Below are 27,682 nucleotides of genomic sequence, written 5' to 3'. Positions count from 1 at the left end.
CATTGTCCGACCACAGCGCCCATCAGACCTTGTCCATCGTCCCTGGGCAGGGGACCTGGGAGTGGTGCCAGCAGAGCAACCCACCCACACTGTCCCCTATGCTTGTGGGTGGCCAGAAACTGTCCGCCCTGACTCATGCCCAGAGCCCGTACTCCCCTTCGGTGCCTTCTTCCTATGTCTTGGATCCTCCTCACTATGCCTGGGATGCCGTGCATGGGTGGATCTGGCCTTTAAATCCCAAACCACCGAACATACCCACATGCCTCCTTTATAACACCGAGCTCTTTGCTAACAGCCTCTTTCCTCCCCTGCGAAGCGGGAACTGGAGAGTAACTCCCTGTCGAGGCAGCACTCAGTGTCTTGCTGAAGTAATGCTCAGCAGAGATGGGTACTGGAGGCTGAGCGATGTGTCTGGAAGGCACAGGGGCATGTCTACCCTCCACCCTGTTGCTCTTTGTCTTCCCTCCTCACAAATTTAACAGTTGTTGGGGAGGGTCTGCCCAGAGGCCAGAAGGTAGTTCAAGCTGTTTCTTCCCAGTGTCCCAATTTTCCATACAACCCTTGCCCATCCCCTGTCTGTGAGAGGATTGTTCTCCAAGTGCAATATCATAATCTTTACTTAGGATGGTGGTATTGTACCAGCATCCTAAGTGGTCTGAGGGTGAGGTCCGAGGGAGGGCTCAGATATATCTGTAGTGGGTGGGAAGCAACACCAGGGTATGGCGGGCAGCACCCCTCTCCCCAGGGCTGAGCATGCCCTATGCAGGACAAGTGGCTGAATACCCCAAGCAGGCCTGTGGGGTGGTGGAGGCAGACACCCCACCATGCCGGAGAGGGAAGGAGAGGAAAAGCCCAGTCTTGTCCCCCAGCTGCCCAACACAGAGCCAGAGGAGCACAAGCACTGTGATTTCTCACCAGGCTTCCCCAGGCGCGTCCCAGGACCTCTAATGGAGATTTATGTCTCTGAATTAATTCAGCTGAGTTAAACAAATACGATTGAAAATTCTTGTTAAATGTCAGGCTGATTTGTAGGAACTGAAATTAGCTGGCCATGTGGCAACTTAGTGGGAAATCAAGAGCTGAGTACTTACATTTGAGTGTCAGTCATTTTATAGTGTATCCTTATGAGCAGTGGGGCAGGAAGGAGAGAAACCAACCTCACCCACACAGAAAAGTAGTAGTTTAACTCACTAAAAACATGTTTCCAGTGCAGGATAAGGTGATCAGTGCCAGATGAATTTTATAGTGCAAGCTCTGTGTCCACTGGGAATAGACTGTATCAAAATAAACATGTGCTACCTTTCTTCTGGAGAGTCCCTGGAGCGAGCTGGCACTCTGCCTGAATTACTTCTTTCCCAAGCAACTATTCATTGTATGAATGAATGTGGGGGGGATGTTTGTGCTATAATTCTCCATCTGATAACTAAGCCAGGGGTACACGGTTAACAGTTTTAGCCAGTCTTTTGTTTCCAAAATGTCACTCTTCCCTGCTTGTGGGTATGTGTCTTCCTGTGTGTCTGAGTACCATCGTGATGGGAGTACGTGAGCTTTCTCCTCCTTATTCCAGGCAGTTCCCATCTTTTTGAGTGGTAGCTTCTTCACTCGTTGATAATGATGATATTAACGAAGCTCCAAATGTAACTGTCAGTGTTAAATACTCCATTGGCAGGAGTTACAGCACATTGTTGTTACCCATAGGTTTCCAAATTCTCTTTGTTAGCATGAAAGGATTGTTCAAATTTTGAGAAATCCTTGTGCCACTTGTTTTTTATGTCATCTCTTTGCAGGGGAACTGTGGCACAGAGCCATGGCAATTACTGCCTGCCTCTGTCATTGCAACAAGCCAGAATTGCCTCCTAAACCAGGCACTGATGGGGATGAAAGAGTAGATTTCCAGTTTGCTATTTAGGACCCAGCCAGCAGAAGGACTGGGAGGATAACGTAAAGCAAACAAGTTGCACTAAGCACATACCTAAGCTCCATGCCATGGGTTTCTCCTCCAGGTGTAAGCCAGCATCTGGTGTGGCTCAGGAGAGGGATGGCAGTACTGGTTCGCAGCAGTTGTATACTCTGCCATATCTATTTTATTGAGAACAGTTTTAATTTCATATGGTACATATGTACTGGCAAACGCTGTTAGCAATGCTTACGATGCTCTGGAGATTTTGCTGTGTGAGCAAACAGAAGCAAAATGACAATTAGATATTGTCTAACACTAGCAACAGCACAGCAGGTCCAGAATTTCATGTCAGTCAGTGAGAAACCTTGTTTACTGGAAGCTGGCCATGAATTGCTTTGCAGATCTAGCCAAATCCTTGGCAGAACAGACCAGTTAGACCTGTTGCTCTCTCATAAGGGTAGAGGCCTCCCAGCAGTGTAATTCCTTGATGGTTTATAGAGTACAGCTGTAGGAAGCCCCTTTCCACTAGGTATGTTCTGCCTCTCAAAACCAGCCAGGGCTGAGCAGCACTGATGCTGACTGCCCCATTCACCCCCATCCTTCCTCAGAGCCACCCAGAGCTTTCTGCTTTCTACTGGGAATCTGTTACAGCCTCGGTGCTGTAGAGGAAGATCTTCAGGGGTTCAGAGAACGCGGCTTCTGCTGACACTGCCCCATTTCACTCGTTGTATCCTAGATTCAACAAGGGTGCACTCAACAGAGCATTCTGAGCAAAGGTCTAGCAAAGAAAGACAGCAAAACCCTAAATGCTAACCCTTGCCATATTACTGATGCCGCCTTTATTCTCAAATAACATAGTTGAATATTTCGGTTGCGATGTGAGCAAATAACAGTAAAAAACACTGAATTTTCTCACTAGATTTTAGCCTGAATTATTTGAAAACACAGTTGTTGGGCTAGCAGCCTGATTCTGGGACTGGCTGAATAACCACCTAAAGTATTTGTAAAATACTGGTAAATAAAATTTAACTGGCTCTATAAATTTTCCTAGTCTAAAATATGGATTGTGATATGGCCGACTTGGCTGTTTTGCAAGCAAAAAAACCCAGTCCCTCGGCCTTCCTATTTCCTATTTATGCTTCTCCATCAACGAGCTGAATGCCACGAAGTAGAAGCTTTACCCTCCAATCAGTGACCCATGGTTTTAATTCGTCATTACTCTTATATTTCATAAAAAAATACAGGGTAGTTTCATGTTCTTAGCTAACTGTTGAGTAATGAGCAGGTGGAATATTGCTGTAAGAGAACTAGTAGCAGAAGGAGGGAATTTATCGACTGTTCTTACTATCAATAAGTTTTCACTCTTGTTTTTTTATAAAATGTTCTTTAAACAGGCAAATTCCTCCATGACTCATATGTGGAAAATACCATGGGCTTAAATAATGCATAGCAATTAACTTCCCTCTTCCCCTCCTCCAATTTTATTCACATCTTACATATTGAGGACTCACTAAATGAGAAACTCTGATTTTTGGAAACGAGCATTATCATTGCCTGTCATTACACCGCCGCTTTGAAAATGACGCTTTGACACTATCCAGCGTTTGTAGCAGCATTGTGCTGCCAGTTCGGAAAATATTTGTGTGGGATGCAGCAGCACGCGGCTTTTGTGCCTGACATGGGCGCGAGGTGCCACGAGAGGCTGCAGCAGCATGGGGCTTCCTCCTTGGGCTGAAGCGGTTACGGCTCAAGCGTTGCGTTCTCATAAGGCCATGGAGCAAAGGAGGGTGGGCAGTGAGCTGGCGACAAGTGTTTCTGAGGATCTCGGCCTTCAGCTGGGCTGCTCTTGTATTTTTCCCTTTGCCTTGCCTCCACAAATTTTACTTAATTTACCCAGTTTACCCGCTTTAACTCTGTGGCTTTATGAAAACGTCTTGCGCTCAGAGTACTTTCTCCTTACAGCTCAAACTGCCAGAGCAATTGGACTGTAAACCTGACGGCAGGTCACAACATTAGTGAAGATTAGCAAAAAGAGTGATGGGGATGGCATGATCCCCACACTCGGTGCTGGCACCACCAGGCAGGCCGTCTGTCGGCCACTGCTGGCTACTGAGGTTTTTTTCACAGTGCAGCTTAGGCAGCAGGATTTATGAGGACACTTTGAATTTGGGGTGTAATTCGGTTATGACTGTCTCTTTGGGCTTCAGGTCAGGGCCCCCAGAGGAGGATGAAGAGCCTCCCAGTAGGAAGCTCCACCTGAGGAGTCAGAGGTATCAGTGATGCCAGCTCTTGCACTGGGCATGGTTTTTGGGGGAACATGGGGGTGCTGAAAATGCCTTTTCAACTTGGACAGACCCCAGGGTTCATCCAGCCTGCAAGTTTGCAGAGAGTAACCTCCACACCAAAGAATCCCCCAAGAAGTGACTGGTTTTGGCATACCATGTTGTGCCTGGGAGCCTTGATCCCTGGCTGGAGCCCCTAAGGCCAGCGTGGCGCTCAGGAGTAACATTCTCCACAATGGATGTTTCCTAAAATCAAGGACTGTGGCATAAAGCACTGCTGGCACATTTATCTGACCTGGATATTATCACTCTGTTATTAAAATGAAATAGAGCAACTCTGAGATTAACCTGCGAGTAGAGCTAACAAAATGACATTTCATAATGATTCTCGCATTCCTTCAACAGAAAAAACTGCTTAGACAATCTAATGGATGAAGATGAGAAAGACAGGGCAAAGAGGTGAGCACTTTTTCTTTTATAACTCTCTGTTTAACCTGTGATGAGCTTGATACTGTTTGTGCTGCAGAAGCTGCTTTATCCATAATCAATTAATCAAAGAGAGAGAGAGTAAAATACAGCCAAGCACAACTTGAAAACCTGCCATCTCACAGATTCCTATTCTTGGCTACCCTGTAAGAAGAAAATAACATAGCGATGTTTCCTGTGGAAAATGTCAAAAAAGCAAAGGCATTGATCGGTTTTTTCACATAACTGCAGAACATGAGAACTGAAGAACCAACAACATACTCCTGCCACTATAATACATCATCTGAGCTTCCTGAGTGGATAAAAATGTGGGTTTTCTAAAAAAAACATTTTGCAAAAGCAAAAGAACTAAAAAAGTGGGGTTTTTTCCCTATTATGATGGTCATTTATTAAGCAACGCCTATCTATCTCACAGTAATGAAAACACTCAGAAGTTACCTTCAGAGCAGAGAAAGACCACGAAAAGCGCTGTGTCAGCCCTAAGCTGGCACAAACCTTTATTCACATACATTCTGCGCTCCACCATCAAGTCCCAGTTGGCGGGAAATTGTTGTGAACACTTTGTGGGGAGGGGAAGGGTGTGTTTCAAGGCAGAAGACCCATGGCAATAAAACTATTAAAAACGTCAGATCTGACTGGCATCTGGAGAAACGCTGTTTGGAAGCATCCAAGGTTTTTTTTTTTCTGGATGCATTATCAATACCGCAGCCCACAGTTTAATTGCTGTAGAGAGAGCCGTAGGTTGCCCGCATTTTTCCCCTTAGTTCCCTCTAATGAGAGTATTTCCAGTCCAGGCACAACTAGTTGATCCAGTTTCATCTCTTTTGATTCCTTCTCCGCTTCTTTCCTCCCTGCAGCTTTTTCTCACCAATATAGGTCAGCACAGGCTGCAACCGAGCTCAACCGTTCCCCTTTGCTCCCTCCTCCTAACGTGCGCATCCCCAGGCTGCAGAAGGCCTGCCTTTGATACCAGGAGCAAAACGCTGACCTAACTGCATCCCCTTAGGCCTGTGAGGGGCGATCAGCCAAGGCCAGGGGCGCGCCAGCCCCTGGAGCCGCGCTGCTGCCACTCGTCATGGGGGGCTTCGTGCCCAGGAGAGGGCCAAGACGGGGTACGGCTCTGCATGGGCTCTGCCCAACCATCCGCCCATCAGTCAGGCAGCTGGGGCCAGGGGAGGAGGTGGATTCGGGGAAGAGATGCCTGCTGCCACCACGCTGCATGGCAAAGAGACGCCTCTTTGGAGAGGGTGTAGCACAGCAGGAGGTATCATGCTTCCCCAGAGCCCTGGGATCCGCAAAGCGGGGAGCAGGGAAGGGAGCCCACCTTGCATCGCTGCTTCACATGCTTACGGCCTGATTATCTTCAAGATATTTGTGTGCTAATTGTTTTTTTAAAAATGCATCAAATGAATCCATATAAGACAAAAATAGGATAACACGTATCCTCACTATCAGCGATTGTCATCACCATCTGGTATGGTTTTCATGCCATTTGTTCCTGGAGGGAAATTTTGTCATACCCTGGGGCAGGCCTCTATCAAGGTGGATAAAAAATCATAACTTTGAAAATGAAAAAAGGAAATTGCTTCTTTAAATTGTAATTTAAGTACATTTAGAAAGGTACGTTTCAGAAATAAATCTAACTTATCTAAATTTGAAATTAAGTTTGAAATCACGAGAGGCTTCATGAAGATCTAAAGTTACTACAGTGTACTAAAACCGTTCAGATTCATTTAAAAGCTACAGGTTTTCTTCCAAAGCTTTAAAGAGAGTCAAACTTGGGAGAAGCCATTGGCTGAACATTTTGCTGTTGTGTGTTGAAAACTGAGGACTCTCATCTGTCCCGTGCCACAGGGGAAACGCTTTCTTTGTTTTCTTCTATTTAGTATAAGGACTGGGTCCCTCAGGGCCGTGAAACACGAGAGGGAGTGAAAAAGCCAAGAATATTGTTCTCTCATTTTCTGAGTAAAAAGTAGGTGAGACTGGAACTTTCTGGATCTGGCTCTTTGGGGATGGACCCAAGCCAGGAGCTGGGTTTTTCAAGTTTGAAGTGTGACTAACACACACACATCATTTACTGTCTGCTGCAATTTATCAGGCATGTACAGGTTGTATTCCGCAGACATCCCACCCACGCTGAGAAGAGGGTCCGTCCTCTTGCAAGGAGAAGCACCTGCACTTCCACCCCTGGGCCAAGTGTTGAGTATTTGGCCAAGCTGCATAGCTCTTCCTTCACGACACTGGTTATTTTGAGCCCCATTATGCATCCTCTGACTCCCTAAGGCACTACTTCACACCAAAGACCCTAGGACTAAAATGTGCATATGATGGCACCACATTTGGGACCATCGAAGACCTCTTTGAGGTCTACTGATCTTCTGGACATCAGAAACCATCATTTAATTTTCAGTTCTTTGATGCTAGGTGTTTAGTAATTTTAAACAAAAAGCGTGCTTTGTGCACTTTTTTCTCTATCTGCTCTTCTTCTAGTTCGCTTTAATAGTAAATTATTTTAAAATAATTTTTTTGCAATTCAATTGAATTCCAAATTCCAGCCAAAACCAACTTGAAGTGAACCGTAAGTAAGTGCTTAATAAATAAGGACTATCGCCTGCCATTTTCCACTCCAATAAAAAGTAAATTTAAGAATCTGAATGAAGGTACATGATATGGTTACTTGCTTTGATGCATATATAACATATCCCACCCAGACAGCAAAAAGAAATATGAGATTTAGTGTAAAGCCACATTTCATTGTCAATCAGCATGGTGTAATGGTTACTAGTCAGCAAGTATCAGTCTGTCTTTAAGACAACAAGGAGCAAATACGTAAGAGAATAAAAATGGCTATTTAGAACGCATTTTAAATGGGTGGTTTTGATCATTCTGAAGTCAAGCTGTCCTGTATTGCCTTTAGCTGTATTCACTAAAAATCCAGATTTTATTCATACTGTGTCTCCTTCTTCCCCTTGGATATGCTGTATTTTTTTTGGAGTAGCGAGGAGGGAGGAGAACTGGGACAAATAGTATGGAATTAAGACAGACTGTTTTGGCTTACTGTAAATGATATGCCCTAGCAGTGAAGTAAGCAAGGCTAGGGAATAATCTTCCAAGGGAAGTGATGAAAACTGCATTATTTAAGACATTTACAACTGGACTGAACAAAGCATTTACAACTGTGCAGGGATAGTTTAGATTACCTAATTGCAAGGGTTTTTTCTCATTTTTTTCCATTTAAGATTTTATTGTGATCATTGATTCAGATCTTGGTAGAGTTATTTCCACTAGAGGAGTTTTTATGTTTCCTTTGTGACTAAAATGTCAAGTGTTAAAAATAGATACTTTATATTTCTGTCAAGGCATCTTTATTTTTTTGGAAAAAGCAACACTTTCCTTATAGACGGTTGGTGTTTTATTTTATTTGCAGGGAGATCAAGGCCCTTTAAGCTTAAAATGAACTGAGGACTGAATTATGAGGAAGTAAAATGTTGATGTTCTTAACGTCCCCTTGAACTGTACAGAAATAGGATAAGGCTGGAGCTTTTCACATCTTGTTCTGACAGCCTTTTGCACTGTAATAAGAACAGGCTGAAATCAGTCAGGCAGTATCCACCCAATCTCTTGTGTTCAAAGCTGTAAAATAATCAAGTGTTGGCTTCTATCCAGTGTATCTCCAAGTGTGTTCAGGGTTGAGAGCAAGACAAACAAAAATTACCCCTCTGTCAGTACTAACATCCAGAAGCCTCTGCAGTGATTTCTCTGCTGAAAATGTTTATTGCCATCCTGGTCCTTGGGGGGGATGTAGATGCTGGGCTAAATTTTGCTCTGATTTTCAGCAGCGTGCGCCCAGAGCTGCTTACGAGGTACAGCAGAGTTAGCTGGGACTGAGAAACTCAGAGTGAGAACCGGCCTCTTGGCTTTTCTTTCCTGTCTACATGTAACCAGATTTTTAGATCTTTACGTAATTAACAAGGCAAGTCTTGTCTGCTTGAGGATGTTTCAGAAGAACAGAAAAACCTTCTGGGTTATATTTATTTCTATTTTCACATGGCTACAGAAGTCGGGGTGATGCCCTCCAAGTAGAATGATTGTCGTATTCAAGGGAACAATTCAGAAAACACTTGCTTGTGTATAGGTTGACATACAATTTAAAAAAAATGTAGTGCACGCACTGAAAAGATTATCAACAGCCTTAATGACAGTATTATGATGGTGCCAAAACACCCCAAATGAAAGCAGGTCCCTTCTTCCTGTGAGCTCTTCAAACACAGCAGCAGAAGCAGGCTCTCTCTGAGGAGTCTGCAAGCTAAACACAGACAAGACTGGTGAAGAAAGCTGCAGAGTCCCCATTTTACACATAAAGAGTCGGGGCACTGTGACCTTAAGTGATTTGCCCAGTGGCACACAGAGATTAGGGGCAAGCAGGGGACCCCTGCTAGCCCTTCTGAGCCCCCAGGCCTGGGAACACATCCTGGCCTCAGGCCTGGTCCATGCCTGGATGAGATGTGCTGATGCCCTCCCTCCTGCTTGCCCTTGTCACCTTGGAAGGGAGACTGAACTAAGTGGCATATGAACTAGATGGGAGCTGCAGCAACCTGCTCAGGTCCCTGATCTTAATGATTGGTTCCTCTCTGTAAGCCAGCTTGGAGGTAGCCAGAGGACCTGTGACCAAAGCGGGCAGGTCCCTCTAGGTCAACCCAGCTCCAGTGCAATGGCTGAGCTGCAGGACCGGGGTCCCTCTCTCCTGTTAACACTGCAGGGACGGGTATCACCCATAGTTTTACCAGTCCCCACTCTTCTCCTTTATGAACAGTTTTACTGTTGTCACAGTATTTCTATTTCTTCTTGCTCTGAGTGCCTCCTCAGAGGCTGTGTGAACTTTCAAGATCCTGAACATGTCTAGGAGATGGAGAGAGCTCCTTCACTTACAGGCTTAATGCTGACCTGATAGGCTCGACCAGTGTCCAGAGGCAGCACAGAAGGATGAGCAGAGCCTCCATCTCCCTGCTGGACTCTAAAGGGGGCCCAAACACAAGAGCAGGAGGTAGAAACAGTCGCTTCCTACTTGTCTCTGCAGCTTTGTTGGAGGCCAGTGTTGATCTTCACATACTGAGGCACACAGCAAGCTAATTTCCATGTGTATACACTCCAAAGAGGGGGTACATGATGATTTTTCCTCTTGGTCTGCTCACCTTCTTTTTTTTCGCCTGTCTACAGGGCTTCGCGTAACAAGTCTGAGAAGAAGAGGCGCGATCAGTTCAATGTTCTCATCAAAGAGCTCAGCTCCATGCTTCCAGGCAACACTCGCAAAATGGACAAAACTACTGTGCTGGAAAAAGTCATTGGCTTTCTGCAGAAACACAATGGTAAGATTTACTGCAGCTCTTCATGCACTTGCCAGACGGTTACTACAATATCCCGTTTCCTTCAGTGATTATCAGAATGGCTCAAGGGGCCTAAAAGTGCCAACATAAGGTGGTTTTTTTTCCTATCTCATCAAAAAAGATCATTTGCAGGCACTGTGCTGCCCAAATCCACCTCCTTGGCTGCTCTTTAGTTGAGGATGACTCTCAACCTGCTAGAGAAGAGGGCAAATGTCAGGAACTGAGGGAAGGTGGGCAGCAGTGCCCTGCAGCACATGTGAAGAAGAGGGATGCTTTGAACAAGAGAGATTTGGGGCCAGAGGCAAGATTCCCTTCTTGAAATTTGCAGTATTCTGAGCAGAAGAACAAAGCATTCACACCAGATTCTCTGCAGAAAAATGCAGGGAAGCAATCTGTTCAGCCCCCCTGCTCCTCAGTGGACTGTGTAGGACTCAATTTTCCACAGTGAGCAGAAAACTCAGACCAGAAAAGGCCCCAATTTTTGAAGTCGGTTTCAGCAAATTGCATCCACAGATCGCTGATGTGCTTCACCCGGTTTGCACAAGCAGAAGCTACGTCACATTTCCACAGCATGCCGTTGCAATAGTAAAGTTTGGCCTTGGAAAGCCAGGAGTTTATTTTTTAAAATGTACTCATCAGTGACAGTTAAGTCCCTTAGACACATGCCCTCACAGAGGGCAGAGGAGATTTCCGACCCTGCTGATCTAGGCTGGTTGGTCTAGTTTCCAGTCAGTGAGAGGAACGCACATGCAGGCTCCCTGAGGCATGGACACCCACCAGCAGCAGACAGTGGAAACCCTTCTCCCTTATAAATCAGGGCATTGGTTTAAAATGGGCCTCTCTTGCTCTGCCGCTGTGAGGAAGAGGCTTCAGCGGGTGACCGTGGGGAACGTCCCTGTTCCCACAAAGCAGAAAGGGCTCGCGTGAGCTGATGCACCCCATCACCGGGTTCGTGCGAGCTGATGCACCGCATCACCAGGCTCGCCTTCGCTCATCCAGCACCTTCTGTCCTCGCTCCCTGGAGGGCTCTGGGTGAAACGGAAAAGGCCATAAAAACTCTTATATCATGACTCCCAGCATAATGGAATCACAAATGTCAAACTTATTGAGGAAATAATTATAGTGGTTCTGTTGTTAGAGCACAGTTTCTCCTTAAATGAATTTTTGCCACAGACAAGATGATTTCACACAGGAGGGCATGACTAGGACATCTCAAAGTTTAATAATTGTATACACCTATTAAAAAATGACAGTAATGACATATCATTTTTTTTTCTTTTAGCTGCCCAAGGCAGAGTAAAGGAGGATGCGAATATGCTCAATTATAAAGCCAAGCAAAGAACAATCACATGAGATTTGAATAAGTGTAGACAAGTGTAGCTGATAGCCCAAAGAATTTACTCCAAAAGGCACTTCATTTCTGGAAGAACAACTAGGTAAAAGAAAGCTAACAGTCACAAATCCTTCCACAGCAGTTGGGTCAAGCTGACTGATTTTTGTGCACTTGCTAAAAAAAGCAAGTGTTATCTATTTTTTAAACTAGATTAGTAGTCACACAATATAATACAAAGCATCAGCATTTAAAAATTATTATCTTCAGCATACTTTGGATCTGGTTTATTCAGTCATACTTCCCTTTCATTTAGTAGGCTAAACCAAGATTTTAGTTAGAACAGTGGAGGAGGTCAATTTTCAGATTTTTTTCCTTCATAAACAGCCTCCTTCTTTATAATCCAGAGAATCTCCCAAATCTCAAGTAATTCTTTGAACAGCCACTGCTTCGTGTATATCAGCTTTTCCAAGCTACAGATCTGCTGAAAATATGCTGTATTCTGATCTCTCTTTTTCCTTACTCTCTTTTTGAAATCTCTGTATAAGACCATGGGGGCTGTGGAGAGCCGCTGTGCTATCAGTGACAGCCCCCAGCAGTGCAGAAAGCGAGTCGAACAAGGTGGTAGAAGCAGACAGCTGCATCTCCCCTAATAAAGCCTGAACAGAGGCTTTGATTTCTTTCTAGGTGACAGTATCTGCAGGCACTGGTATAAATTTACTGTCTTTAATATCATTTAGCCATTTGCATTTTTCTGGCCAGTTTGCCTATGTGCTCCTAGTAAGGAGCTCTGGAAGCATTAATCAATAGGATTAATTAGCAGGCGGCACCAAAAGGAGAAGACAGGCTGTGCTCAGCATCCTCTCACTACTAGTGCTGAATGAGGGAACAGTTTTAGACAAGCAGAGCGAGCAGTGAACAAAACCAACACAAGTCTCTCTAAATTAGAAGATCTGACCCCTGTAACACTGTCTGACAAGTTTATTAATGCATTACTAGGGTAGAGCTAACATGGGTGGCTGTTTTTTGAAGGAAACAGCTCACCACGGTGCATCCAGCTACCCCTGGTACTGTGCCCGGTTTCAGTGCAAAGCTGTGACTTGTTACCCCGGTGCGCCTGCACCCCTCCGCGGAAAGCTGTCGGGGAGCAGCGATGGGCTGACAGCGCAGGAGACCCTCCCCTCCAGGCAGGATTTGGGATGAGATGCCGGTGCTCCAGTGTAAGGCTGGTGCAAACACTCATGTTTCACTTGCATTTTGGAGAACGGAGCAATACCTCTGCTGTTTGGGGTCACGGCCCTTTGGGGCTCCTCTGAAGGAGTTTTCTTGCTGCTCCCCATTTGGCACAGAAGCTGTAGGCTGAACCCTGGCTCTCTGGCATCCTCATTTTGAAGCTGTAAATTGTAAATATCAATTTGACACATGCTAATCCTTGCCTTGATTTTAATTTCATGCAAAGTGGTTTTATCTTTTGATCAGTACCTAAGTAAGGCTGATTGAGGCCAATGGCTATGTGAATACTGGCTCCCGCTGAAGTTGGTTCAAGCTGAGCTGAGTAAAAATCGAGGAAAACATTCCAGGATCAAGCCCAGTTTAGATAGTCATTATTGCCTCTGTATGCAAAACCTGTGCTTGAAAACTACAATTTCTTAATATAAAGGTGATTTCTATCTTGTCATAGCAACTCATATATAGGCTTGCAAGATACAAGGTTTTTTGAATTTAAAAAAATGCAATGTTTTCTTTGTCTAGAAGTCTCAGCACAGACGGAGATTTCTGAAATTCAGCAGGACTGGAAGCCTTCATTTCTCAGCAATGAAGAATTCACCCAGCTGATGTTGGAGGTGAACATGCATATATACCTTTCCTAATTTTGTCTAGCAGTTGTGGAAATGCCCATGTGCCTAGAATGAAATGTCATCTGTAGTTCCAAAAGAGAAGGTTTCAGGTACTGCTATATTTGACTGGGATGAGGGATTAGAGTCCCCGCATGTTGCTTTTCGCTCTCAACAGTGCCGTTGCACCACGCTGCCGCAGCCTGCAAAGCTGCGCAGGGACTCCCAAGAAATGCAATCCAGGGGAGAGATTCAAATCACAGGTTACATTTTATTTTTACAAACAGAGGTGAGAAAAAGGGCACACAGCAGTTTTTCTCCTGTTCTTGGAAGGCATTATTATTACTTAATTTTTATGCAAGGCTAGCACCTAAAAAGCATCAGTGTCGCATCCCTCTAGTGCTAGGTGCTATAAGCACCTAGCTACGAGCAGATAAAACCTGACAGCGCTTCTTGGTTTGATACAGTTAATACTTCCACTCTAATGATTTTCAAGGTCCTTATCAAACACTTTTTATTCTAACAGGAGCAGGGTTATTTTGCAATAATAGTTTTTAAATTACCTTTAAATTGTACCATAGGTGCTTTTAATGCTAGCTGGGATTTGAAGGGAGGTGACTCAATGGCATTTATGTAGGTTCGAGATGAAATGCAAATGAGCTGCTAAAATGTATTTTTCTCTCTTGGTAACAGCTAGAACCTTCTTTAGCAAGGATCTTCTCCCATACTAAACACGTGGAGGTTGTATGGCCCCGCAATGTCCTTTGCGAACAAGCTTTTCCTCCTCCCACAACTGATGTGAACATGGGCCGTGATCCAGGCTCTGGCCACAGGCAGGGAGGGATGCTGGGGAGCAGCCTGACCCACCAAGGGGTGGCACAAAGCCACAGCACGTTGCTGGCCCCCAGGGGCTGGTGATCCCTCAGCCATTGCAGTTCGTTGTGGTGAGACTCCTCTGGTTCAGTGTGAAGAGACACTTTGCTCACGTTGCACTGACAACCCCTGATTCCCATCTCAGTGCAGGGGAACTTAATGTACATAAGTCCTTCAGTCTGCACTGAAATATTTCCCTTGGATAGCAATAAATTGGCAGTTGTCTTGACTGGCTGGGCCTTTGTTGATTCTACTTGTATGCCACACAATTTTAGATTAAAACAATTGCTTTTAGTTTCCCAGCTTATAAATCACCTTCTTGCTACTGTGATTTTCCATGCCCTTCAAGATAACATTGGGTATTAGGATGTCCTGTTGAGCCAGCTGTTCATCGTTCTCTTCTTTTTTGCCTTTCTACTAATCTTGTTTTATTAACATTTGGACAAGACTGCTTGAAGTTTTTCCCGTCCTGTTATTAAAAGACGGGAAGGGTTTTTTCAAGCACTGATTCAAAAGAATCAGAGCATAATTGACTGCGGTAATACAACAGCTTTCTTGAAAATGGCCTTTTCTTCCCCCATTGAAAAGGCTGTCATCAGATTACATAGGAGTGGGTATTAGGCTCTGTTTGTCCATCTAGGGCTGTTGCAGTAGTGAAATCTTTGAAGAGGGATATGCCCTCTTAATGTTGGAAGGACCAGTTGCGAGTAAATAAAAATAGAATTATGTATGCATACATTGACTTGATTTTACCACAAAATTCTGATGTGAGTCACTTTGTATAATTTGCATTGGCTATGAAATAAAGACTTGATTTAAAAAAAAAAAAAAAAAACCAAAACCAACAACCTTCACCATAGTAACATGCACAATCCAGCTGCCTTGTAAAACCACTGCTCTCTTCTACGGGTTAACAGCTATCACGCTCTTTAGAAAACAGCTTGAATGTACTACGCTAAAGAAAAACATATTCTCTGCACTTAGATTAACAAAATTAAACTAACTATAGCAGCTGGAGGGTTTTCAGAGATGCTAAACACACGTTCTTCTACTGGGGTATAAGTTATTGACCTGCTTTTCAAAGGATTGTAGCACCAGCAGATTCCTATTGACTTAAATAGTTGTGGGTGCTCAGCATTCTCTGGAAAAAGGAACATATGTTTGTGTCTTTATTCAAGGCTTTGTGTTTTCCTTTTTTTTTGAAAAACAATTAGCATTTTCCAGTGTTCTCAGAATTATTTCCCTTATTGAAGTCAGCGGGAGGGGAAGGATGTGCTGCGGCTTACAGGATCAACTGCTAGTTTGGCTTGGAGGCATGCCTGGGTTTGCAGTAAGGTTTTGTAACGCCGTGTCACCATGATCAGGCTGTTTGCAGTATGCCTGTCTCCTGACCAGGTATTGCCTCTAGAGTATAGTCAAACTCAGCTCTGATTCAGTCATGCTTGCGGTGCCCGTACTGCTCAAACACTGCAGGCAACACCGAGTCCAGATCATCAGCGAACTGACGGGAAGGACCCAGACCTGCTCCACTTGAAGGCACTGGGAGCTTCACCGGTGACTCCTCTGTTACAATGGGAAGGTTTTAATATAGTCTCTGAGCACCTACTGTGGACTCTTAATTTTTGGAGGGGTTCTGCTCAGAGGAGGTGAAATGTTGCTTTGGATCTGGAAATCTACCTAGATTTAACTTGGAACAAGATTTAGCTCAAAACTTTGCAGCTCAGACTAAAGAAGAAACTAATTTTGAAGGTGAAATTGCTCCTGTGTGGAGGATGGGGATGAGGCTGACATTCCCCTGCAGTCCTAGGAGTGAAGGGGCTTACCGCAAGGTGGGACCAAAGTGAGGATGAAACTCTGCAGAAGGGTGAATTTCTTTTGGAATGAGTAATCTAATACCATGACCTTTAAAATAAATCACTCAATTAAAACTCGGGCTAAGAATTATTTAATCATTTGCATTGCTTTTACTTACATGAAAGCCCAGTAATATACAACGTTACATTAATACAAACTGAGATTTATGGGGTTTGCAGAGAAGTACCATTTTGAGATAGGACCGCATCCTTTCATCGTCCTTTGATATTTACACAGAGCTCAAACGTTCATTTTAATAACTTCCAAGGGATCCAGTCTTAGTCATTTTGCATTATTAAAATGTGTGATTAATTTAAAAACTGAGACATGAAATGTTCCTGTGAGCCCTTTGTTGCTTCAATAGTAGGTTTTACTAGACTACAAAAAGAGCGTTGTAAAAGTTAAATCAGACTGTAAAATCAGAGAATTACTGTTCTGCAACTTGAGATAACGTTCCTACAACTCGATAACAATATGGTGCTGAAATCAAACTGTTTTGATCAACACGCGATGAGACGCCCTGTTTACACCCCTCGTTCCTATTAAAGCACTCTCCACTTGTCTGTTTTCCTTAGGCATTAGATGGCTTCATTATAGCAGTAACTACAGGTGGAAGCATCATCTATGTGTCTGACAGCATTACACCTCTTCTAGGGCATTTACCGGTGAGTAATTCTGGCATCGGCTTTTCTACTGCACATTGTAGGATTGGGCCCTGCATTTTTAGAAACAGACATAAAAGGGGGGTGGGGGTGTTTTCCTGAAAACGCGGTGAGGGGTTTTGTCCCTGCCTTATGCTGGCCGCTGCTGTTGATCAGCTCTGCTCTCTCTCCATCTGATTCATACCCTTCAGGTTCTTGTTGCTATGAGGCACTTCGGCTTGAATGGAAAAAGCTCTGCGGGAATACTCTGGCCAGGAGAGGGACAGGGTGACCTGCCTGATCTTTTCCATCTCTGATTTCTAAGCTAGCAGAGAATAGCACCATTGCCACTGGCAGCCTGACGAGGAGCTTGTTAAGGGCCTTATTCTGCTCCCAGGGAGGTAAAGGACAAAACCACCATTGAATCCAGAGTGAGCCAGGGGCTGCTGCCGAGCTGTCCCTGCAGCTCAGCTGTGCTTTCCCAAGGGGAGCACACCCCGCTCCCGGGAGGTGCTGGTGGAGCCGATGCTCGGCGCTCGGGTCCGGCACATAGGGCTTGCTTTATCTGCGGGCTGCTGGGTTTTGCTGTGGGAGACGCTCCTGCGTGTGCTGCCTTGGGCTGGAGGAGCAGGGGAGAGGGACTGCCTGAACCCTGCTCCTGTTGCTAAGGCTGCTTTAGGAGAAATGGCACAATAATTAAGGATTAATCCTCGCACTCATTTTTAGTAGCTTGGCCTCAAATAAATACATGCCCAGGAGAAAAAAATAGCTGCCAAATCATTATTGTACCACCCCCCCCCATGTTCTTAGGAAAATTACAATTCTTTTTCTCTCATTTACTTTTTCACCAAATACGTGTTATGGTTTCCACCCAGACAAATGTATTTCACACACACTACCTTGCTGTAATATGAACAAAAATTATTTTCTTCTGAGACGAAAGAAACTTGATGAAAGACGGCAGCTCCTGGTAAATGCAAGAATATTGCTATGCAACAACAGATTGAACCGAATCTATCTATTTCAGTTTTCTTTAATCCTCAACAGTTGAGAAAACCAGTAGTTGACTGTTTTCTGATATTTGCCTTCACTTCAAAGGCAGAGAAAGCCCTGTCCTGCATGCAATCTGTTGGGTCTTCATACACGTCCTGATTTCCATGGAATTTCTTTGTCTTTCATGACTTGGGGGTTTTATTGCTATCCCTTCCAAATACTGATTCTCAGTGGTGATGGTAGATCTGCTGCGGGAAACTACTGCTCTTTAGGAAGACACATTTCACTCCCTGTGCCTAAAACCTTAAGCCCTGGCTGAACATGGGTGGATGCAAATTCATAATTCCTGAGTTGGACCATCAGAAACTAAATTGGTTTTCCCTCCCAAAGTCACACCTTCTGTGATAATCTTTGCCCAAAACAAGGACAAGGATGGCCATTATTTTTTATTCGCACAGAAGCAGCACAGAGCGGCCCAAGCCAGGGACCAGCCTGCCAGGGCTGGAGGTGGAGCAGGCGTTCCCACAGACCTTCTCGGAGCTGATGGAGTGATAATGGTTAACAACTGCCCCACCAGCCCACGCGTGCAGAGTGACCGGGTGCATCCCAGAGACCGCAACTGAGCAAGCAATAAAGGCTTCTGCCTGCCCGAGGTTGGCACATCGCTACGGCCATGGGCAGGGGCCCAGCTGAGTGTGCAGTTCGGTGCACTCTGGGTGTTTCAGTCCCATGCTGCCCTTTCCATAGGTCTTTTTAAGTTTTAAAACTGATCGGAGTGCTATCTGGAAAATCTATGTGGCTTATTTTGTTTACCTCCGGGATCTATTTGTAAGCTAAATTCAGTCACTGTTTGAGGGACAAAATGCCAATTGTTTCTCTTCTGTGACTGCAGGGAAAAAAATACTCTGCAAATCTTCTGCTTTGAGCACTGAAAGGGAAGCAAAACTGGGCAGAAAGCAGAGCAGGGCTCTCTGAGGGCCCCTATCAAGAAATCTGATGTATTTTCTTTCATTAAAATCATGAAAGACTCTGGTGCTGAGAACAAATATATCCAATTCTCCTTAACACAGCTTCCCTAAGTTCCACAGAGCATTTTCAAACACAAACTTCCTCTGTTGTAATTCTAAATAGTTTGTTATTACAAGATCTGGAGGCTACTCCTAGGGTGAGTTGCTGCAAAGAGAGGTTTAGCTCACATGGTAAGATTGACTATAGTTGAAGTGAAGTGGACTCCTGGAAATCTGGTCACAACTCATAGCGTTTGCCAGTCAGATGGTACGCTACAACCCCAAGACTCTGCAGGTCTCTAGAGGAGGGTCCTCCCTGTCCCTTCTTGCCTGCTTTGCCAAGTGAAACAGTGAAACACGGGTGGCAGAGTGACTATTTCCAACCTACAGGAGAAGATGCAGCTTTCTCATGGACGTTGCCTGTCCATGGTCTCAGGCAGAAGGTACTGCACCTGCTCATGGACTGGGAGAGTGGTGTCCATCTCACCCAGCTTTAGTCCCGTAGCTGAGGGGCCTGTGCTCAGCGCCTGCCCATGTGGGGCTCCTTGCGGGTCAGCGGGGAGGCGGCTGTGCAAAGGCAGGAGGTCCCTGGCAGGGCTGAGCTTCTCCTGGGGGGGCTCTTTCTCCCCAGGGACCCCCAGGTGAAGCTCAGGCAGCTGCTCTGCTGTGCTGGGTGCTTTAGCTAAATGTCAAGGTGGAAAAATCCAGCACATAGCACCTTATAGCACACAAAAGTTTTGCATGCTGCATTGCTGTTACAGGATAGCAATGGGCATCACTGCAGGATATAGAGATTGATATAGGGGCCAAATCCCAGCACACAAGGGCAGAACTACCTTGATTTTTTGGGGGTTACTGGGAAAGAAGCCTGTCTCATTTGCAGCCCTCCACCTTCCCATTCCTGTAGTGATCATGTTGCTCAGTTCCCCTGCTTTTTTTCCCTGCAGCAGGAATAACTCACCATATTGCCTCCTCACCCCCCAAAAAGCAATGAAAAGGTGAGGAAGGAGCTCCATTTTGGAGTATAGCTGTTTTGTTGAAACTGCACAGATATTTAAGCTATACATCAAATGACTGCAGAACTTGGGATTAATTTACTGTGTATTGGTTTTAGAACAGACCAGCATCCATGTATGCAAAGCTGTTCTTCCTTTGTCTGCCATAGCTATCAGGGCTAAATACTCAGAAGTTTCTGTTAGCCGGATCCACAGATTCCAAGGTGCAGAGTAGATTCCAAGCTCAGCAGCACAAATATGCATTAACGTAGTTCATCTAACCACTCTACCCACAGTCACTGTAATTTATCTTTTATCCGCTTTGCCTGTTTCATTCAGCAATGCTTTGTGGCTGTGTCTGCCAGCAGGGCAGAACTGCCCACTGCAGAATAATTAGAATAATTAGACAAAGCTGCAAACCATTCTTCTCCAACCGATACAGTTTTGTCTGCGGTGATCAAATTTTGTCCATCTCTCTGGTCACCTTTTTCCCATGGCACTAGATGTCTGTTCTTTGGGTCTGGCGCAGAATTAGCTCTGAATTGCTTGCCTGGCATTTCCTACAGCTCCAGCGAGACCATGGAATATTTGCATCCTTCTCTCTATTTGACCTGTCCATATATTCTTGATTGACATATTGATTCAAGAAGATTGTTGGAGTCTTGATATGTACAAGATCCAGAAATTCTGTTCCGTGCGCCGCTTTGCAGGTGTGCCTAAGCTCTGCAGGAGACAAGAGTTGTGAAACACAGTAAGAAGTAGATACCTTATCATTTTTTTCATACCCATTTAAAACAAATTGGCATTCCCTAACAGAAAAGATGCAAACCAAACATTAAATTCTGGATATGGTACATGACGGCGGCAAAAAATATAAATGCCAGGAATTGCAAATCAATGAATAGCTGGTGCCCTGGGCAGGAGGTTGCTCTGAGGAGTGTGTGGGACAAAAGTCTTGCAACTCCTACCATACATGTAGTCGCAGGCCTCTGCAGCTATCCCCTTAAATGGAAACGACACTGCAAAACCGATAATAGGTTTGGGATCAGAGCTTGGTTACAAAATGGAGACAAAAGGTGGCACATCCTCAGGTCACTGAAGAAGCAATAATGTGTTTGAGGAGCGGTGGCAGCTCACATCTAGTCCTCTTGCAGCTACTGCTGAGTGGATGGGAGATTAATTAACCCCCATAAGACTTCTGTGAAACTGGTGGATATGTATCATTATCTAACATTTACAGGTAGAAAAGGAACAGAGAAGGAAAAAGTACTTTTCTGAGATTGTACCGTAAGCCTTGAACAAAAACTGCACCACTGCAGTTTCCCATCAGGTGCTCTTTCTTCATATGCCCAAAATTACATGAACAATGTACTATATTTTGTGTAAATATAAATATAATGTTTAGATACATATATATATATAAAAACTGAATTACATGCAGTATCAGTAGGATGCATATTAATAAGGTATATACTAAAGTCACAAGAATAATTTTCAAGTATTCATCACAAAAGGAATATTCAAGTAATGAGCACATGTAATACTTATAATTGAATAATCTAAGGTAATATATTATCACATCAAGATAAGTGTATAAAGCATAGCACTCTGATTTTCAAAGTATACTCGATGCATTTCACTACTCTAAACAGGAATTCCACAAGAACAGCAGGCATGGGTGGAAAGCAGAGGGAAACCAAAGCATAATCATAAGTAAATACATAAATAAATGATGATTAATAACCTACCAGTCTCATACAGGGCTAACACATTTTCAACACGACCGTACAGTCTGATAGCAGCTGCTCTGACGACACACGAAGCTGTGTCAGTGTGCCAGCTCAGCCCGAGGTAGTCTCAAGTGGGATGGATGTAACTCAATGCCATGAGAGGGTCACTTTAGCTCAGGACTTCCTCTCAGATGTGCTCTTCTAGCATTAAGTGAGTCACCATGCTGAACACAGTGAGACCTTCCTCTTGGCAGCCCTGTGACAGACTCTTGTCTTCTCCACCCTGGTCCAGTCATGGCCTTTTGCACAAATCCACCTCCTCTTTCCATTCCCAAATCTCAGTACCTAGATTTCGGATGGATTTCAGGTTTGTGCCAGCTGACCATGGGGCTGGAGACACCCGGGCATTCAGCTCATGGCAGGCCAGAGGGCTTGTGCCCATGGCACCGTGAAGCCCCCGTCCCTGGGGACTAACTACTGCTGCTGCAAAGCAATGTCCAGACCGGGGAGTCCCCTTCTCCCTGCTCCCACCTTCCAGGTGGGGCTGGATCCAGGACTGACCCTGCTCTTGGGTCCAGTGGCTCAGGGTGACTCCCAGCCCCACTGCTCCCACTAGTCAGGGTTTGCTGAGGAGAGCGCAAGCTGAAATGATCCACAACAGCGCCATGCATGGAGCTGGCAAGCAGTACGAGGAGCCAGGCGCCCATTTTCCAGCTCACTCCCAGGTCCCATCATCTAATTGTATGGACATACCCAATGCATCTGACAGTCTCTGAGAAATGTTAGAGGAGCATCGCTGAGTGCTGAGAACTGGCCCACAGAGAAGCGGCCACTGGGTTTGCCCAGCAGTTCCCCCCTGGTTTAGGCTTTCTCAGGAGTCCCTGGAAGTCAGTGGGAAAACTGTCGACTGCCACAGGCTTCGTATCCGCATTGCTGCGCATCTCTGCGAGCGTTGCTCGTCGTGATATTTCTATTTTTCTCAGAGGTTCTTTTTCTTTGCAGTGTGATGTCTTGGATCAGAATTTGTTAAATTTCCTCCCAGAACAAGAACATTCAGAAATTTATAAGATGTTATCTTCTTGTATGCTTATGACAGATTCTGCCTCATCGGATTACCTAAAAAGTAAGTTTTTTTTTATCTTTCCCGGTAAATGAAAAAGCATGGGCAGGATAAAAATTTTCTCTCACAAAGAGTTTTTTATGTGATGTGCAATATAAAACTTAGGTTCATAGCCTTTTAAAAAGATCTTGCCACGTGGATTGAACCTTTGGTACTATTTTTAAATGAAACTCATTGCCTTTATTTTACTAGGCTAAGACTACTTATGTTAATTATTAAACATCGTATCTTTTGAGACAGCTAAGGAAAATAGGTTAGCTGGTGGAAACTGAGAGTTTGTCTGAGACAAATCACATCTTAATTGATATTTCAGCCTGTTCAAGTAAGATGCTGTTCAGAGATATGTTAATGTCGCACACCTTTGGTTTGCGTTATAGTTGAAAAGTATCTGTAAAATCACTGTAATTCGTTTTCAAATTGAATTTTGTTTTTCATAAAAACCCTTTTACTTGCCTCACCCTTATTCACTCTAGGAGGTAAGGCATAGGAAACCAGAAAACATACGATAATGCAAGATGTACAGCTGCTTAATCTACTGTATATACAAAACCTGCAGCTGATAGCTAATATGCCAAAGTTAATTTAATAGATATTTTGAGGTAATTAGGCATAGTTTTCCAACACAAAATGTGGAACAGCTGTGAGTCATGGACAGCCTAAATAGGGAAAAAAAAGCTATAAATGAAGGATGTAATTCTCTCGTTCTCTACACCGATGCTATGGCAGTGTAACTCCCGTGATGCAGGTGGTGTAAGAGAAGGGCGAGTCAGTCTCGAAGGCTGTCCCTGAGCTGCAGGCAGACCTGGGCACAGCGCTGAACAACCTGCGGCCCTGCAAGGCGCTTCCTTGCAGAGGCTCTGATCCTGCAAGGTGTAGCACATCGGGGTATAGGACTCTGAGTGGTAACAAGCTGCTCTCGTGCTGCCAGTTGCAAGATTGGGGTTGGAAGACACCGTTGGTTGTGTTTAGCTTAAATAGTATATTTATTTCTTCGTCTTCTTCTTTTAACAATCCAGCTGACAATGAACTAGAGTTTTACTGTCATCTTCTGAGAGGAAGTTTGAACCCAAAGGAATTTCCAACCTATGAATACATAAAATTTGTAGGAAATTTTCGGTCTTACAGCAATGGTAAGCTTTGATTGTTGTATACATGTTACTTTAGCTATATAGTATATAGTATTATATACTTATAGTAATATAAGTATTGCTCCATTGAACAAGACAGGCTTTTAACTGAAAGGACTATTTTTAACATTATGGGGCAAATTTTGCTTCACACGGATCTCATAGCTGATTTGCAAAAGCTGGACGAATACCTACGAAGACTGAAATTGTATTAGTTGCTTTTGTTACTGCCCTTCACTTGTTAGCAGTGATCCTGGACTCTGGGTAAGTTTGCAAATAGTGACCGGTTCAGAGGAGGGCTTGTTTGTGCTCACTAATGCTGCGTGCTAAGACTGTACCTATTAGCTGAATAATAAGCTTGCTACCTTATCTGCCGGCTTACGTTAAACACAAATTCTGTGCCAGAACCGATAATCTGCCAAATCTGCCCTTTCACCATTCTCCGGAAAATTTTGGGGAGCACCACGTACCTGAGTGCCTGCACCCACCGCCCCACGCTGCGGGGAGGGGTCCCCTGCTGCTGGCATCGGAGTGGCTGAGGGCGCTTCCACCCGCCTCCCTCTCCAGCTGCCATTTTACATTCCTCTCCAGCACTGCAGAACCCAATACTCTCCAAAAAAAAAAAGGAAAGAAATACAGTCAGCATAGTCGCTAATGCACCACAGTCAGTCTAGGGAAACCATCTTTCAAGGGATGAAGAGCAGATTTCCACCTCGCCTGTTCCTCAACAAACAGATTGCTGCACGGCCATTAGTGTCAGAAATGAAATACTCTTTTATTACTTTCCCTTCTCCTGCCTGCCCAAGTTTGCTTTAGTTACTTGCCTGATTGAACTCCAGAGTGGCATTTCCAAAGTTGCTGGTATTGTTCCAAATAGGTCATCCTCAGCAAAAAATTCCCCACCGTGCTTTCCAAAAACCGCATGCCACACTGCGAAAAAAAATGTCCCTGTCCCCGTTTAACTTTCTGCTCTTGCTCCACATGACTAGAATAGAAACCTACATGCAGGATGAAGATATGTATTTCTTGTTTGGTGCCATCTGATTTGAGGCTTTATTTGTATAAAAAATGTAACTGCCTGTATGCTTTCTAGTTTGAATGAAGAGAAACGCGGCTGCCTGACAGACGCGCGCACCAAGCTGTTCTGTTTTCTAGAGCAGAAACCGGATTTCAGGTGCTGACTCATACGGATACATTTCTACCAGGGGAATTTCTGATCCATTTTCTTCAAGGATTTTCAGCCTTTTATTTTGGCATGACCTTAATATTGCCCTTTTACCCGTTAGGATTTCATATCCCAGCATTTGTATCAGTGGCTATTTCTCAGAAGAAAGATAAAACTTGCATTACAGATATCTTCCCTAGCTTAATGCATATAAACTAAACGGGAACATACTGATTTCAGAAGACACCAAATCATTTTCCAAAGACCCCAGCTTATAGCTTTCAAATAGGACACGTGCTTTCTGCTTCAATATTTTTTTTTCCTTTGTGCTACCTTTTTCTATATCTTCTACTTTGTTTTGTCTCTTCCAATTTCTTCCCGTCGCTGCTGCAGTCTGACCCTCTGGTGGGTAGGGAGGGACGGCCCTTGCCCCCGCTCTGTGAGATGGTGCCTCCTGGCCCTTCCCCTCTCCCCATCGCAGGACGGCAGCTTGCCCATCTTCACTAGTCTCCCTGGTTCAGTGCAGAGCCTAGTGGAAATACTTGCTTCACCAGTGCAAGACACAAGTGTCCCCAGCACTGCTCCCCCTTAGCTGGGGGTCACCCCCATGGTCACAAGTGTCCCCCCATGGTCACCCCGCCAGCCTGGCTCCTAATCCAGCCACAAAACCACCTCCCAGCAAAGGTGGAAGCGAGTGCACCATACTCGCGATGTAGCAGCAGCAAACTGTTTGCTTGGGAGCTGATAACCTTGGGCCAAGGACAGAGTGAGCAGACGGAGGAGGGTACAAACCTCCGAAGCGGCTGTTGTTAGCTCCACCGGGCTTCTTGCGTCAGCCAGCTGCACCCTGCGCAAGGCATGGGGGACATCAGCTCCAGCAAGCACCGTACGAACGCAGCTTTCCAGCCCCAGGGCTGGGGGCAAGCAGCTGTGCTTTGGCAGGGGGACTTGCGGCACGGACACCTTTGAGCATCTGATGGGCACAGTGGTGGGCTGGATTCCCACCTCTGCTTGGCCCCCCACACCCCAGGGCACCCCGTTATTCGGCACTGTCCTGCCAGTCCACACACCCTGGGGCTGTCAGCTGCCAGCCCTGACAGTAATTGCTCTCTTCTTCCTCCCATTAAATAAATACCTGTTCTCCAGCCAGCCCCAGCCAGGCCAAGCAGGCAAGAAAGACAGCGGTGGGAAGGGTGGTGGGGGAGAGATGTATCACTCTCGGGGCAGCGCTCATCCTACGTGCGTAGGATCAGCTGGCCCAAAATCCTGCTTTTCGGAGGTGTTTGTGGAGGAAGGAAGCTAAGCTAAAGATAAGAAAAGAGTTAGTTGAGCATACTGTGGGGGGAGAAAGACAGAAATTGCAAATTAAGCTTAATTAGCAGGAGACGATCCTTATGAATGTATTCAAGAATGCTTTTCCCTGTAGCTTTTCACAGCAGTGGAAGTGTGAGCATGTTTTTACACGTGGGAGACTGATACAGGATGTTCTTCTCTAAATACAAATCTCTGCCGTTCCTTTTCAGCTGCCCGACACCAAATCCTACCTTTGTTTCCAATGGTTTGCTGAGCGTACTCTGAGTCCGCCCTGCCTCTGCGCTGGAGCCCCTGTGGCTGGGGAGGCTCTTTTATCCCTGGGCAGGCTGGATCCCATCAGGATACTTAACTATTCCATTCTCATTAATGTAGGGTTGTGGCAGTGACAGTCCTGACAAATCTTTCACCTTCTCACTTAACCTTGCTCATTGCTCGTATAATGGTGGTGCTTGGGGAAAGGGGGTCATGCGTGCTGGGGTCCCAGTGACCTTGCCCCCCTCCCTCCTCCCTCATACCTTCTCCGTTAATCGCATTGTGACTTATGGCTGAGAACATCATATAGGGGTGGTTTTGAATGGATTAATTTGAAGGACTGAGGCTTAGAAAGCCAGTTAGGGGCTTAGCTGCTCTCCCTAACTTTCATGGGAGCTCTGGGTCTTTAAAGGCCGTTGTACTGAGATGCCAAAGAGAATTTTTTTTGCTAAAGCAGAACAAATACCTGATATCTATCAAGGTGAATTGTCACCAGGATTGCCATCAGGGAGCCAGATCATGCACAACCTACAGTGAACCCATGCTGCTCCCCCAGAGGAGCAGTCACTAGCACCTTTCCCCCATCCAAGAAGGGGCAGGGAGATGCATGTGCAAGCCCCAGATACTGCCTGGGAAAGTTCACGTAGCTCACGGCATGTGTTCAGCCTTTCAGAAGATCGCTGTCCCTAGAGCTCCTGGGCTCAGCTATAGCTGGAGGCTAGAGGAGCTGCACGGCCCGGTGCCAGGGTTAGCAGGAGGGTCCACGCTTGGGCTGGTCCCAGAGATGGTGTGCGGAGGCCATACTCTGTAACCCCTGCTGCAAGGACATTTCTGCAGCTGCATCTACACCAGACACGTGACACGAGCTGCCTGCACATGAGCGAACCGCCCTCAAATTAGCCGTGCCCAAGCGAGAGCGGCCGACCAGCGAAACAGCAATGATGTGAGCTGTGCAGAGCGACTGCATGAGTCACTGGCTGTGCTAAATCAAATACAAAAGATTTGATTTTCCATTTGGGAGGATTATATAATCATCATTAATTAAGCTTCAATGAGAAAAGCAGGACTATAACCTGATGTAAAGACTCAGTAGTCCCTTGAGAGGAGGGGAGGTGGCCCATGGGCCACTCAGAAGAGGAAGGTGGAGTTCCCTCTTTGCTTCTATGAGAAATGCCTACTTGCTCTCAGAGCAAAAGGGCTTTTTTTAATTTGCAAATAGGAACTCTTTCCAATATTTTATATATTTCAGGTTCTGGTCCTGTAGTCCAGATTTTAACAAGAGAGATGAACATATGCCAACATCTGAGGGAGCCGAGTGCCACCACTGTACCTGTTGACCAGCAGTACCTGATAAGGGGCAGAGTCATGTCAGCATCACCAATGAATAACGCAGC

At 45.2% G+C, this 27,682-nt stretch overlaps 1 protein-coding gene across 1 annotated transcript in view; it reads left to right on the top strand.

The window, feature by feature from the left end:
• The first annotated feature begins 4,594 nt into the window (after positions 1-4,594).
• Positions 4,595-27,682, top strand: part of NPAS2 (neuronal PAS domain protein 2) — a 54,211-nt gene continuing 31,123 nt past the window's right edge. The window contains exons 1-6 of the mRNA XM_082334404.1: positions 4,595-4,641; positions 9,886-10,034; positions 13,135-13,226; positions 16,520-16,609; positions 22,313-22,433; positions 23,447-23,560. Of these exons, the coding sequence (XP_082190530.1) occupies positions 4,610-4,641; positions 9,886-10,034; positions 13,135-13,226; positions 16,520-16,609; positions 22,313-22,433; positions 23,447-23,560 (598 nt within the window). The 5' untranslated portion in view covers positions 4,595-4,609. The remainder of the gene's footprint in view (positions 4,642-9,885; positions 10,035-13,134; positions 13,227-16,519; positions 16,610-22,312; positions 22,434-23,446; positions 23,561-27,682) is intronic.

Source organism: Platalea leucorodia, assembly GCF_965183815.1.
Source record: "Platalea leucorodia genome assembly, chromosome: 2".
Lineage (NCBI taxonomy): Eukaryota > Metazoa > Chordata > Aves > Pelecaniformes > Threskiornithidae > Platalea > Platalea leucorodia.
This window is presented reverse-complemented; position numbering and strand designations above follow the sequence as displayed.